The sequence below is a fragment of the Meles meles genome, chromosome 8 (genome assembly GCF_922984935.1).
Source record: "Meles meles chromosome 8, mMelMel3.1 paternal haplotype, whole genome shotgun sequence".
In the NCBI taxonomy this organism is placed as follows: Eukaryota; Metazoa; Chordata; class Mammalia; order Carnivora; family Mustelidae; genus Meles; species Meles meles.
In genome coordinates, this window is record NC_060073.1 from 69795754 (window position 1) to 69810524 (window position 14771).

Here is a 14771-nt window from a genome sequence, read left to right on the forward strand (position 1 = left end):
AGTATAAAATCATCTCTCTTACACAGCATCCACTATCTTTCAATGAAAGACATGATGAATACCACTACTGCATTCTATATTGTTTACTGTCAGCATTTTTCTTGTTCTATTTTCTCAGCTATTCTACAAATATCTCCATCAACCAAAGTTTTTCTTTGCATCAGTAAAAACTCACCTAAAAATAATGTTCGTATGTGAACTGATGTTTTTGCCTCCATACATAGTAATGATCCAGGCAGGCCTCGGTCTTACACTCCACTGTTTAAAACAGTCATCAGAAAATTCCCTCAAGTTCCATGCGTGAGGTTCAAACATGTCATCAATACCGTTAGTACAAAAAGGCATGATCATTTCTGTGCAGGCCTATAAAAGGAAACCAGAAGAGAATCCAGTAATAAAATGAGGTACAGAGTTAAATAAATTACCCAAAGCCATACACTGAATAGTAGCAAAGCTAGAACTTGAACTCAGGCAGTCTGGCTTCAGAGTACCCGCTCTTTACTCTGTTAAACCATCTTTTGTTATTCCTGGAAAGGCCCAGCTAAGAAGTTACAAAAGTTAGGGCTATATATTCTTCCTTTGTAAACTGCTTTCTTTCACATCTTTTATCATAATTAGTCATTAAAACAACTCTGGAGGGAATGTATTATTATTAGTCTCATACAGATTAAGGAATGGAGATTGAGAGAGTCAAGTTAGACTGCCCTTCTTTTCTGTATCCATAAAATGCTTCTTTATAGGACTTACCAAGATCTATTGTAATATAAATATCCTTTTTTTTTAAAGATTTTATTTTATTTTTTTTATTTTTTTTATTTTTTATTTATTTGACAGAGAGAGAGATCACAAGTAGGCAGAGAGGCAGACAGAGAGAGAGGAGGAAGCAGGCTCCCTGCGGAGCAGAGAGCCCGACGCGGGGCTCGATCCCAGGACCCTGAGATCATGACCTGAGCCGAAGGCAGCGGCTTAATCCACTGAGCCACCCAGGCGCCCCTATAATATAAATATCCTTTTTCACTGAGCTATACTTGAAGGAGAGATCATGTCCTATTATCTCTGTGTGTTCGCAGCCTAGAATGCTGTCTGACATGCGTAAGTACCCAGAATATATTTAGTGATGATTAAATACAGGAAGGAACGAACGAATGAACGAACGAACGATCTTATCCATGGTCTTGCAGTGTAAGATAATGGAGCCCAGATTTGGATCCAGTCAGTGACAAAATCTTGTGAACTCTGTTATAGTACAACCATATCAGTGAAAAGTAAGTTCCACTTGAGGAAATGATACACGCTTACCTGATAGCTCCAACCCTGGGTTCCCAGATTGCTAGTTGTTGTCTCTGATATATTCAGGCAACTCGCCTGGCCTGAATAATTATAATAGACATTCAAAGCTTGGAAAATATTCTGCAGAAGCTGTGCATCAGATACACTGGGATTTTTTAAATACTGGCACACTACCTGTCATTTTAAAGAAATGTAAAGGAAGAAGAGTCAATATATTTATAAAATCATAATTTTAATGAAAAAATATGATTTTCATTTGTCTATAAAATAATCTTAAACATCTAATAGCACTGCTTGATAGTTTTCATCTTGAGTATAATCCCATTCATAAATGAATAAACCATTAATTTCCAAGTATAAAATTTAAATTATTCCCTTAGTTACAGAAATAAACCAAAGTTATTTGTATGGTATGCAAAGTCCTCTACATCTACCACTATAGGCTCATCCTTTCTTCCAGTCTAGCAAAACCATTCCCATCACACCAGGCTCTTTCTCTCCTCTACTCACCCTGAAATATCCTTTTCCCACTCTCCCACTCCATTAATGTCTGGCAAACACCAATTCATTTTCTATGATATTTAGCTCAAGTATCACCTCCTCTATAAGGCCATCATTAGCTATGGTCTCAAATCGGGAAGAACTAAATCACCTGCTTTCTGCTTCTACTTATGACCTGTACTTCCTATGCTTCTACTTATGCCCTATAGCAGAGCCCCTGTAACACTGCACTGTATCCATGTAATTCCAGAACATCTCACTCAGCACTTAGCAAAGTATCTGACAACTAAATGCTAGCTGAATGAGTAAGCACATTTTTATGAAACTACAAAATTTATAAAATTTCTTATGGAAAAACTATACCAAGCTCCAACATCTGTGGTATGATAAGAAGCATATTAGGCAGTAAACCAGCTTCCAAATATTCCTATCACTAGACTATAATCAGCAACTGAAATTCTAGTATTAAAAATCATAGACAAGGGGCTCCTGGATGGCTCAGTGAGTAAAGCCTCTGCCTTCAGCTCAGGTCATGATCCCAGGGTCCTGGGATCTGCCCCACATTAGGCTCCCTGCTCAGCAGGGACCTGTCCCCCCCTCCGCCTGCCTCTCTGCCTACTTGTGATCTCTGTCTGTCAAATAAATAAATAAAATCTTTTAAAAAAATCATAGACAATACTTGGGTGAGGAGTGAAAGCATGAGTGACTAGACAGTGGAATGGGGAATTTTCAGGTGTAGGGAAATATTCCATATCTTCACAGAGGTCTGGGTTATACAACAAACAGTTCATCGCCAATTTGTGTAATTCACAGTACATAAATTTTATCTAAAAAAAATCATAAACAAATCCTGAAGTCCCATTAATGATGATAAAGGTGAAGTGTTCAAAAGAAGTATACTGATATCTGCAACTTACTTTGAAATGCCTTTAAAAAATAAAATGGAATGAAGGATAGAAGGATGGTTAGGCAAATATGTATGTACGAAATCAAATACAGCAAAATAGTTTTCTAGAATTTAGGTGTCATTTTTATGGGTGCTCACTGTCCAATTATTTTAATGTTTCTACATTTGTAATTCTTCGCAATAAAATGTGGGGGAAAATCACAGGCAATTCAATCACAGCAAAAAAAACCATAACTACTAATTACTGAGTTATGGGTTTACAACCATTATATCATATAGTTCTCAAACAATCTTAACAGATATATTATCATCCAGTATTTTATATAGAGAAACTGAATCTTAAACCACTTATTCGAGGTCACTCAGCTAGTAAATGTTAAGATCTAGATACAATCCCAGATCTCTCTAGTTATAAAATACAGGTCTTATCCATTAAGCTATATAGCTTAGAAAGCATCCCTTGTAAAACTGCAAATAGCCACAATGGCAAGGAAAACACACTCAGTAAGCTTTCATCTTCTATTAACACCTTGACATGAAGTCAGTGATTTGGTCCTTTCTTATTTCATATGGAAAAAATGTATATAGCAGGCAAGTTCTGATTAAAAGAGAGAGAGAGACATCCAGAGAAGAAATAGCCAAGAAAGAAAAGAGTCTAGTTACTTTACTTTGGGGATAGGCTCTGGGCAGCAGAAGCCATAAGGCCTGGGCTGGGGATATGCACCCACTCAGGAAAGGACACTGAGAAAGGAAGTGAATAGCAAAAAGCAAACCTAGCTTCTAATCAGTTTTGCTTAGGACTAGTTTCCAGCAACACCTTTCTGATAAAAAAGGGAAACGTGAAAAGGAGGAAGAAATGAATCAGGGAAAATTCAATGTCTCTCCCCAAATGTCTTCAGCAAAAAAATACTTTTGGGAAATGTTAAATGGTACTTTGTGAAAAAAAAGGTCTCATAGTCAAATAATTTTAAGAACTGTTATAATGGCAAATGTGAACAGGATTCCTCAGGGCCTTTAACATGCCCAACTGCAATGTGGCTTTCCAAAAGGGAGATAGAGTGTACACTATTCCCAATAAGTTTTGGAAATAACAAGTGAAAGAAAAGTCAGAAATTAAGATGTCCAAATAACTTGGACCTTGAACCAAATAACCTTAAAAAAGTAACAGTGATTAAGGAGGGCACGTGTTGTGATGAGCACTGGGTATTGTACACAACTAATGAATCATTGAATACTACATCAAAAACTACAGTGTACTGTATGTTGACTGAACATAATTAAAAAATTAAAAATTTAAAAATAGATTTAAAAACACTAACAGCAGGGTCATAAGAATGAGATAACACCTGAAAAGGTATACATAAAGAAACATAATTGAGCAAATCTATCAAGCCTAAAGGAATAAAAAAATGCAAGCTAAAGAGAAAAGGCAAAACAGTGTTTTACTATTCTGATAACTTTCAATTATTCACTGGTAGGTAAAAAAATTTCTAACATTTCCATAGCACGTTTCTCAGAACATGTTCTTTTAAGAAATATGCCAATCAGAAACAAGAAAATATGGAAATCAAGAACTAATCACAGAATTTGTTAAACTACTTATTGCCAACACTTGATCAGCATTCCTTCTTGACTGTGGACACTAACAATGGACTTTGCTCTTTCCAAATGCAGCATAGAACTATGGAATGGACCTGTGGAATGCATAGAAGAGCATTAAGTCCAAGCATAGCTCAATAGATGAGGTAGGGTGACAATGTAAGCTGGGCAGGAGAAAAAGTGAGTGCTGATGAGCAAGAACAAACAAGTATCCTAAAACTCGAAAAGAACAGTAGCAAGTTTTAAGTGTGACTCACATGCTGGCATCAGATCCCCTCTCAAAGCTAGAACACTGGCCCTCTGTCAGGCAAAGAATAGGAGTACCCATGAATAGCCATCTCTGCCAATAGCAGTTACTGTCACTCCTTAAAAGACACAAGCATGGCTGGGGACTGGCACCAGCTGACAATACTTGGGTTTCGGCAGTCCAGTTACACAAAGAGAACATCCTGGTCAGAAACTTGGCATCTAACAGAAATTCCATGAGATTAAGGCCATTCCTGGGTCCACTGTCCTCTCTGAGGTCAGGGCTCCTTTGGAGTACTGGGTCCAGTTCCGAGCACCACACTTTAAGGACAATGACCAAAGGAGCAATCAGGATGGGGAGCTGAGGAAAAGCTGAACCAATCCTACAATTGCTCATTTGTATCATTCCCAATCTTTCACACTACAAAGGCTACAATAAATAAACCTGAGGTTAAATCTTTACATATATCCTTAACTGTTTTCTTGAGATAACTGATTCAAAAGAAATAAACATTTTTTTAAAAGGTTTTATTTATTTATCTGAGAGAGAGCAAGAGAGAGCAGGAGCAGTGGGGAGGGGCAGAGGGAGAGGGAGAAGCAGGCGTCCTGCTGGGCAGGGAGCCCTACGTGGTGGGGCTCAAACCTAGGACCCTAGGATCATGACCTAAGCTGAAGGCAGATGCTTAACTGACTAAGCCACCCAGGTGCCCTGGGAAATAAATACTTTTAAGGCCTTTGCCACATCCTGTCAAGTTGCATTACAGAAAGAAAGTACCAATTTATAATTCTACTGGTATACCAGATAACAGAAGGCCTAAAAAAATCACTTAAATTTTTTTTTGTAAAATACTTACAAATTTACTAAGAGAATTTTATTATTTTACTGCTCCTAAAGTTCCTTTCTAGCTCAAAACTTCTGTAAGTCTAAGCATCATCCTCCAGCACAAAGAACACAATCTCTATGTATCTCTATGTACTTTCTTAACAATTATGGTAGTAAAGAATGAAATTTTCAAAAAAAATACTGAAGTTATACTAGCAAAACCTCAGCACTATTTCCATGCTTAGTCAAAAGAAGATAATCATGGGGCGCCTGGGTGGCTCACTCAGTCAGTTAAGTGTCTGACTCTTGATTTCAGCTCATGTCATGATCTTGGGGTTGTAGAATGGAGCCTTGTGTTGGGCTCCACACTCAGCACAGAGTCTGCTTCTTCCTCTCCCTCTGCTCCTCTCCCCCACCCTGCCCATACAAGCACTCTGTCTTTCTCTGTCTCTCTCTTCCTCTATTTCTTAAATAAATAAAATTCAAAAATAAAACATGAACAAAAGAAAGAATTAAACGAGATAATCAGGGGCACCTGGCTGGCTCAGTGGGTTAAGCCTCTGCCTTCAGCTCAGGTCATGATCTCAGAGTCCTGGGATCTAGCCCTGCGTCCAGTTCTCTGCTCAACAGGGACCCTGCTTCCCCCCTCTCTCTGCCTGCCTCTCTATTTGTGATCTCTCTTTCTGTCAAATACATACATAAAATCTTAAAAAAAACGAAAAGGAAATAATCACATACTTTTATTAAAGATCCACAGAATGAACAAAACACTTATGTAAATGATAAGTTGGAACCACATGAAACTGCCATGTTTATAAGGCAAAGGCGGTCAAGCTATCAGCTTCTTTGGTTCAACCTCATCTAATACCCACTTCAACTTAAGCCTGATAATTTGCAGTTATTAGCCAAGTGACTGTTTATTTAGGGGCTATGATCTACTCAGACAACAAGGTAAGAGTCCCTGCCAACCTCTTTCATTCAGAATACTCACCACCCATATAGACTCTGTACTATATTTTCTACTAATTTCATGGACACTTTCAAATTAGCTTCTTCCAAACAATTTCTACATTAAGTATAGCATTTCTACTTGTGCCATAAATTCACTGATACGAGAACATCTGGGACTGAGGCTGCTAGTACAACTACCGAATATTCCTCGAGGTCAGGTACTTTCTCTACAATGGCCCAGGGTAAAACACAAGGCCATCCCCATATCACAGAGGAGAAAATAAGCTAGGAGAGGTCTGGCCACAGACATACAATCTTAGTAGTCTGAACCCAGACTCTGGCGACAAAGTCCTGGGATAACACTGTCCCTCTATTATTATGTAACAACAATAATACTTACTATTATGTAACTAGTATTACTTTAGTGCTTACTATACATGGGGTTCTATTAAATTCTCATAATGACCCTAATAAGCATTACAAATACTATATCCCCACTTTGCCAAGGAGGAAACTAAAGCACAGAGAGGCTAAGAAACTTGCCCAAAGTCATACAGCCAGGAAGTGGCAGAGCTGGAATTCAAACGGAAGACACACTCTGGAGCTTCCATTTGTAATAACCAACACTACACATACTCAACCTCAAAGTTTTAGTGTAAGAGAAAAATAACAACACAAACAGTGCCTAAATATACCTGTAGTCTCACGCTTAATTTTTTAAGCAAATTTTTTTATTCTTAGATTATCTTTATATTTTTCTAAGTTTATCTGTCTTATGTAAAAATTTTAATAAAAGGGATTCAGTATAAAAATAAAATATATAATATATATTTTATATTATATAAATTTTATATTTATATAAAAATCATACAACTTTTTGGGGGCACCTGGGTGGCTCAGTCAGTTAGGCAGCTGCCTTCAGCTCGGGTCATGATCCCAGGACCCTGGGATCGACTCCATGTCAGGCTCCCTGCTCAGTGGGGAACCTGCTTCTCCCTCTCCCTCTGTCTGCTGCTCCCCCTACTTGTGCTCCCTCTGTAATAAATAAATAAAATCTTAAAAAAAAAAATCACACAACTTTTTTATTATGCAACAAAGAAAACTGTAAAATAGTAATTAATATGAGGCTCAACAATCAACATATGAAATACTTAATTTACCTTCTATTTTCTAGAGCAAAAGTGAACGTACAGGGAAAAAAAAAAAGAGCATTACACATCCATTTTAATTATGGCTTTAAAGAGTGCAGAAACAGAACATTTCTATCTTAGTACCAAACTAATTAGCTCTGCACCCAAATATTTAAATTCTGTGCTTTGACCCCACATACACTAGAGAAAGTAAAAATAATGATTTGTTTAAAAGCTTTACGTGTCCCCTTACCTATAAGGATAAGCATTTGAACAAGAGAAAGAAAAAGGGGACAAAGAAATTTTTTTTAAAAGAAGGAAAGAAGATAGGTTAAAAAAAAAAAAAAAAGACCAACCTCCTCTCAGAAAGTATGGTCCATCCACATTAGAGAAAGGATTAAGCAGATATATTCAGCTTTTCTAACAGATTTTCTTTCTCTGAGGTTTCAATACCCCTCTCACACTCACAGATAATCACATTAGTTTTGTCATTAAAAGCTCTCCTTTCATAGAATGCACCTAAACCGCTTAAACCACCCAGAGAGGTCGAATACATTATCAAACACCAAGACAAATGGAAGAAATTTTCCATTTTATGTCTTATTATTTCACTATAACTATCTGTATGCTCAGAAGGCTAAGCCAAGAGATGTGGTGAGTTATCAGCTAAAAACTTAGTCAAAATAAACAACCTCTATAGTATCCTTAAACACTGCTCTTTAAACTGAGAAGAGGTCTAGTAGTTTTTATGCTGACAGAGCAGTCAAACGACAGAGAGGTTTTCTATTTCCCTTTTCTCTTCTTGTGTTCCCTCAGCCAAGTCCATGATTATTTCTGCATGAATGTTGCAGCTTCTGTTAACAGTAAACAAAAGCAAATGGAGTCCGAGTGTACAGAGCCCACAAACAAATTAAAAAGAACGATACTTGAGTTGACATGGAAAAGACATTCAATCACTGCCTATGGATCCTTCAGAACCATACAAGGTCCAGGCAGAATTGGAAATCACCTACTTTTTTTCATAACCCAACTGTTAAACATCATCTCACTATCCTAAGCCTGAGTTACAGACTTAGAAAAGGACGCCTGTTTGTCAGCCCTTTAAAAAGGAGGAAGTGTATCAGAGGGAGGAGGAGTCCTGGTTAAATGGAACTATCCAAGTGAAAGAGCAGTCCCCAACTGGGTAGTGTTCCTGGGATTAGTGGGTTGGGAGAACAGAGAAGAGGTCAAGAAAGGAGAAATAGAATGAACAGTGAAAGAAAGTGATATAAAGCTAAAAGTCTGGGAGGGAGACATGTAGTAGAAATACTCTGAAATCATACAGGATAAAACTGGAAATAGGGCAATGGAAATTTCTCAAGCAGGGGGCAAAGAGAGATTTCTTTTGGTTGGTGTGCAGGCAAGAAACAGAATCATAAATATATTATAAGCAATCAAGAATTCCTTAATATGCCAAAAAGATAAAACTGTAAGAAGTAACTGAAAATAATGACAAGTAGTCCTGAAGAAAAACAAAAGGTGATTGTCGGGCAAAGACACAAGTTGCCTTGTCTTAAAAATAAACTTTTATAATGTATATACACTAAAGATAAAAGGACTGTGCTAGATCAAAAACAGAATGCAAAATATCTCAGATACACTCCACTAACTTTGAGTGAATATTTAGGAGAAAGAAAGGATTGACATTTATTTACATTTAAAGATGCAACAGCAAAGTATCTCAAAAGAAACATTAAAGAAATGGGCAGAGAATCAAAGTGAGTGTTCCTTGTTCCAAATCATAAACAAATGAACACTAAAAAGCCATATTCCTCTGGCTTTTTTTCTAAATCAGGGGTTGGCATACTATAGCCCACAGGCCAAATCCAGGCTACTGCCTGTTTTATAAATAAAGTATTTTTGTGACACAGTATTCCTCATTGATTTATATTTGTCTATGGCTACTTTCTTGCTACAGCTGCAGAACTGAATAACTGCAGCAGAAACCCAATGGCCCACAAAACATAAAATATTTGCTATCTAGTTCTTTACAAATAAAGTTTGTCAACTTTCTATTAAGTAACAAGGGAATTCCCCATATGTTTTTATCACCTGACAACCCATTTGTTCTTCAAGTGGGCGTAAAAATGCAAACGTAATTATCACTTTGTAAAGAAAATACAGTTAAATCTGATAGTTGTCACAATGCAGCTAGTGATCCACCCAAAACTTCAGCCAAATCCTCTCCTCATGCAGTGCAATATGGTAGAAGACCAGAGGCTCTGAACAATGGTAGACTCAAGCTCAAATCCCACTTTCACCAACTTCACTGAGCTTAAATTTCCTCTTTATAAAACTCCATAAATTTCCTCTCCATTGTACCTCTTTTTCCTATATTATGGGGATTAAATGGGATAGCATATATGAAAGTGTTCTGCAAACAGTAAAATAATATAGATAAGGCCTTATTAGCACAAAGACATATATGGAGGCTAACTGACTCAAATTTAGTTTTTTCTCATTTTTAAAAAAAAATTTATTTATTTATTTAACAGACAAAAATCACAAGTAGGCAGAGAGGCAGGCAGAGAGAGAGAAGGAAGCAAGCTCCCTGCCAAACAGAGAGTCCGATGTGGGGCTCGATCCCAGGACCCTGGGACCATGATCTGAGCTGAAGGCAGAGGCTTTAACCCACTGAGCCACCCAGGCGCCCCTCTCATTATTTTGATCCAGGTTTTCTTACCATGAGAGAGACAGCTCTTTTAAATATTTCTGTATTGTCTAATTTAATTCAATACACATTTACCTCGGGCCTGTGTGTGCAAGACATCCAATTGTCATTCTACTTTTTAGATGAAGAAAAATATCTCTAACAGCAAATGACCTTGTTCCATTTGGGTTATAAAGTTTTAAGCAAAATGTTCATTTAATATTAACTTCAAAGGGACTGTTAAATTAAAAGTGCTTTGAAAACTGGTTCTCATATTATCAAGTCTATTTACATTTCTGGCACTCATTCCAGCTGCAGAATCAGTTATATTCTCTAAACTTAACCATCAAGTTGGCTAAACTTGGATTTTAAAACTAAGAATGTTCTTTACAAAGAAATGCTTAAAAGGAGATACACAATAAAGCATTTTGCAATATAAAGAACCTAAACATTTATGATGTAATGTGTCTTTACACTTTCCAGAGTGTTTTCACATCTAATATTTTACTTGATCCTGAGCATAACCCTACAGAGAACTATGTATAATTATCTCGTTTTGCAGAGGAAGATGTGAAGGTTCAGAAGAAGACAGCTCACCCAAGATCACACAGCTGGTAAATGGTAGTTTCTAGATCAAGGATCCAGAGTCAGTACTCTTTCCACTCCACCTGCTGCATGGGGATCACTCCTTTGTGATAAATGTGTAGCACTTAGAACACATTAGCAGTTGACTGAATCATAGCACTATGAGAGCAGTTGCCATTTATTAACCAATAACCATATATGACACAGGTCTACCTATCTCACATACATCACAAAGATGTAATAAATAAATTGTCCATGCAAATTGTTCAGCACAAGGCATGGCACACAGTAATCACTCCATTAGCAGCAATTACTGGTGTTAGTTTTAATTTATACAACTCTATAATCTATTCATTTTGTCTTCTTTATTCAAATGAGAGGAAACTGATGTTCAGAAAAGTTAGATAAGGGACGCCTGGGTGGTGCAGTTGGTTAAGTCACCAACTCTTTGGGCTCAGGGTCATGAGATGAACCCTGCCTCAGTATAGAGTCTGCTCAAGACTCTCTTTCCTGGGGCACACCTGGCTGGCTCAGTCATTAAGTGTCTGCCTTCGACTCAGGTCATGATCCCAGGGTCCTGTGATCAAGCCCCACACGGGGCTCCCTGATCGGCGGGAAGCCTGCTTCTCCCTTTCCCACTCCCCCTGCTTGTGTTCTCTCTCTTGATGTGTCTCTTTCTGTCAAATAAATAAATAAAATCTTAAAAGAAGAAGAAGAAGAAGAAGACTTGTCTTTAATAACAACAACAACAAAATGACTCTTTTCTTCTCCTTCTACCTATTGCTAAATAATAAGATAAATTAAAAAAATATATCAATCTTAAAAAAAAGGAAAGAAAGAAAAAAAGAAAAGTCAGGCAAGATGTCCAAGTGAGTAACCAGAAAGGGACAGAAGTCAGGATTTCTGCCCAGGTTAGTCAAACCGAGAGCCCCTTTGTACTGGAGATTCCTTTAATGCTAAAAGTCACAGAAAGCACCAGTTTAAAAAACAAAACAAAATCCTGAGACTAATACACTATATGTTAATTAACTTGAATATAAATTTTTAAAAAAAGAAAGATGCTTTCTATAAACAAAAAGAGAGAGAGACAGAAGTTCATATTAAAAGTGATGAGAGGATATTTTTCTGTTACCTTTATAGGCCAAGCAGGCAAAGGCTGTAAAAAGTCACACTCATAAGGGTAGTCCACCATTGCCAGATTTATCCAGGTTTCAGAGAGCCAGGCTTTCAAATGCTGGACATCCTGAGCATTTGTTAAGGCGGTACATAAGTCAAGGGCTTCAGAAAGCCAACGCAAGCCAGCACCTGAGAAGAGAATCACACTGTTGGGAATCTAAAAAGCACTATTTGACAGAACGCTTTACTCAATACTCCAGAAAATTCAATCTTCTATACCATTTCTCCAAAAATGCTTTTTCAACATTCAGTAAAATATTTTTAAGCATCTAGATAATCCCATGATAAATAGGCTGTCTATCCTCATGGAGTTTGCCAGAAATTATATGAATTATTCCCTGTTTTAAAGATACGATTGAGGCAAGTAAATAAATAAACAAATAGAACACTAGAGAGCAATCAGTGTAAATCCCAACTAAGTAAAACAAATGGACGTATCTGACAGTGTCAAGCAAAAGACAGCAGACACAAAACATACATACTGTGTTCCTGATTATACTGGATGATGAGTAAACTATTATACCATACCGATTATGTTTTCCCTTGTGAAAATTCATCAAGTGATGTATTTTGATTTGTGTATGTTTTTGTATGTTTTACCTAAGTAAAAATGTTACTGGAAAACTGAGAAGTGTTGAAATTAACAAGTGAAAGGTAAAAAACTCTGTGATTCCATTCTATTAATTAAAGCTTACCTGTTCTTGAGAATCGATTAATAGCATCCCAGGAGCTGCGGATGGTTTCTGAACAATTTGGACCACCTCTCTTAAAATCTTTAGTTACAATCTCCATAAATACACCACAAGGTACCAGATTACCAAAATGCCAAATGGGGGCAGAGGATGCAAGAGCTCTAAATGGTGAGAAAAATAGGAAAGGAGAAAAGAAAAAAAAAATGCAACTTATTGAATTAAAGTTCTGAAATTGAAACTGATACTTAACAAAAATGGTGAGAAAAATTACAGTTGTTAATGAGATAGAAAGTAGAAATATCAGTACAACAGAACATGTTTTACCCAAAACAAATCTCTAAGTATGCCTTGACAATCATTAAGAAGTGCTCATGTCCAACATAAATGCATTTACCCAACCACTAAATGAGGATATTTCATCCTGAACCAGGCTGCAAGCATGCCACCGTAAGAGCCCCCTATGGCAATGACAGGTTGATTTTTCACTCCTGGGATTGTTTTTTTCAAGTGTTTGATTAACACTGCAAAATCAGCCAGAGCTTGCTCTGATGTCAGAAAATTCAAGTGTCTGGAATCCTAAAGAAAAGTAACAAAGAACAAATATAAATGTGCACATAATAGCAGCTTAGGCATAGCATAGATCGAGGAAAAAAGCCAGTCAGATAAGCTTTTCTCCAAACAGAATTTCTAAGCAATTAAGTTAAAATGCCCAGTCAACATAAGAGCAATGCTGATTTAAACAAATCATTAAAACAATGATTTTAAGTTTGTGGGACAAACATCATCTATTTTGCATTCAAATGTAATTTCTATTAAATGCTATTTACCAAAGATCTTGTCAAGGTTGTAGAAATAACAGAAACAAACTCTAAGTAACTTTTAACAGCAAATGTGACAGAATACAATTTTCAGCTTAACAGATAATTGTTGTATTATAATTTTTATTTTAAAACTTGAAACATTTAAAATGGCTACCATACAGGCAAAAGTAGACCGAATCCTGTGGAAAAACTAAAGTATCATCAATAAAAATAAATCTCACCCTCCCTAATAAGAAAGACAATTATTATGTCTGATATACCAACAACTGAAAATTACCCTGTTGTAAACAATATAAAATTAGAGTTAAAAACAAAAACCAATAGAGCAACTATATTCAGGCATTAGAAAACCAGCAACACAAGACATTGATCCCTGAGAGAAGGATACTCAAAAAGCAAGTTCCATGATCATCTAATTCTCTGCCTAGAGACAACTGCCTCACTTTTTTTTTTTTTTTTAAGATTTATTTATTTATTTATTTGACAGAGATCACAAGTAGATAGAGAGGCAGGCAGAGAGAGAAAGAGAGGGAAGCAGGCTCCCTGCCGAGCAGAGAGCCCGATGCGGGACTCGATCCCAGGACCCTGAGATCATGACCTGAGCCGAAGGCAGCGGCTTTAATCCACTGAGCCACCCAGGCGCCCCCAACTGCCTCACTTTAACATAGGGAAGTAGAGCTCAGAGTCCTGCTAAGCTAAGGAGGCTAATAAAGTATCTCCCTTTAAAAGATAAGGCCTCTCTTTGAACTTGTACTGGACTTAGTGACTCGGTTCTAACCAATAAAATGTGTCAGAAGCGATATGTGACTTCCAGTGTTAACTCATAATAAGCACGGCAGTTTCCACCTTGCTCCATTGGATTACCGATTTTGAGGGAAGCCAGCTGCCTTGTCATGAGGCCACTGAACTAAGCCTTTGGAGAAACGCAGGAAGAGACAAATTGTAGCCTCTTGCTAACACCCAGCAACATTTTATCACTCATGTGGATTCTCCCTATAGTGGAGAGGGTTCTCTGGCACCAGTCAAGCCTTCAGATAATTGTTAGCACCAGCTGACATCTCAACCTCATGAGACCCCTTAAAAAAGAACCTCCTAGCTGAGCCACTTTTAATTTCTTACCCACAGGAGCATGAGACAATAAATGTTTATTGCTCTTTTAAATCACTAAAGTTTGTTTGTTTGTTTTTTTAAAGATTATTTATTTATTTACTTGACAGAGATCACAAGTAGGCAGAGAGGCAGGCAGAGAGAGAGGGGGAAGCAGGCTTCCCGATGAGCAGAGAGCCTGATGCGGGGCTGGATCCCAGGACCCTGAGATCATGACCTGAGCCAAAGGCAAGGGCTCAACCCGCTGAGCCACC

The 14771-nt window shown here is 37.3% G+C and overlaps 1 protein-coding gene across 4 annotated transcripts in view; it reads right to left on the reverse strand.

The window, feature by feature from the left end:
• LOC123949647 (prolylcarboxypeptidase) overlaps nucleotides 1–14771 on the reverse strand; it is a 73904-nt gene that overhangs the window by 11717 nt on the left and 47416 nt on the right. For all 4 annotated transcript variants that reach the window (XM_046017205.1, XM_046017207.1, XM_046017206.1 and 1 more), the window contains exons 5-9: nucleotides 12984–13165; nucleotides 12593–12750; nucleotides 11854–12026; nucleotides 1300–1464; nucleotides 176–363 (exon numbers count right to left, since the gene is read on the reverse strand). In XM_046017205.1, coding sequence (XP_045873161.1) covers nucleotides 176–363; nucleotides 1300–1464; nucleotides 11854–12026; nucleotides 12593–12750; nucleotides 12984–13165 — 866 coding nt within the window. The remainder of the gene's footprint in view (nucleotides 1–175; nucleotides 364–1299; nucleotides 1465–11853; nucleotides 12027–12592; nucleotides 12751–12983; nucleotides 13166–14771) is intronic.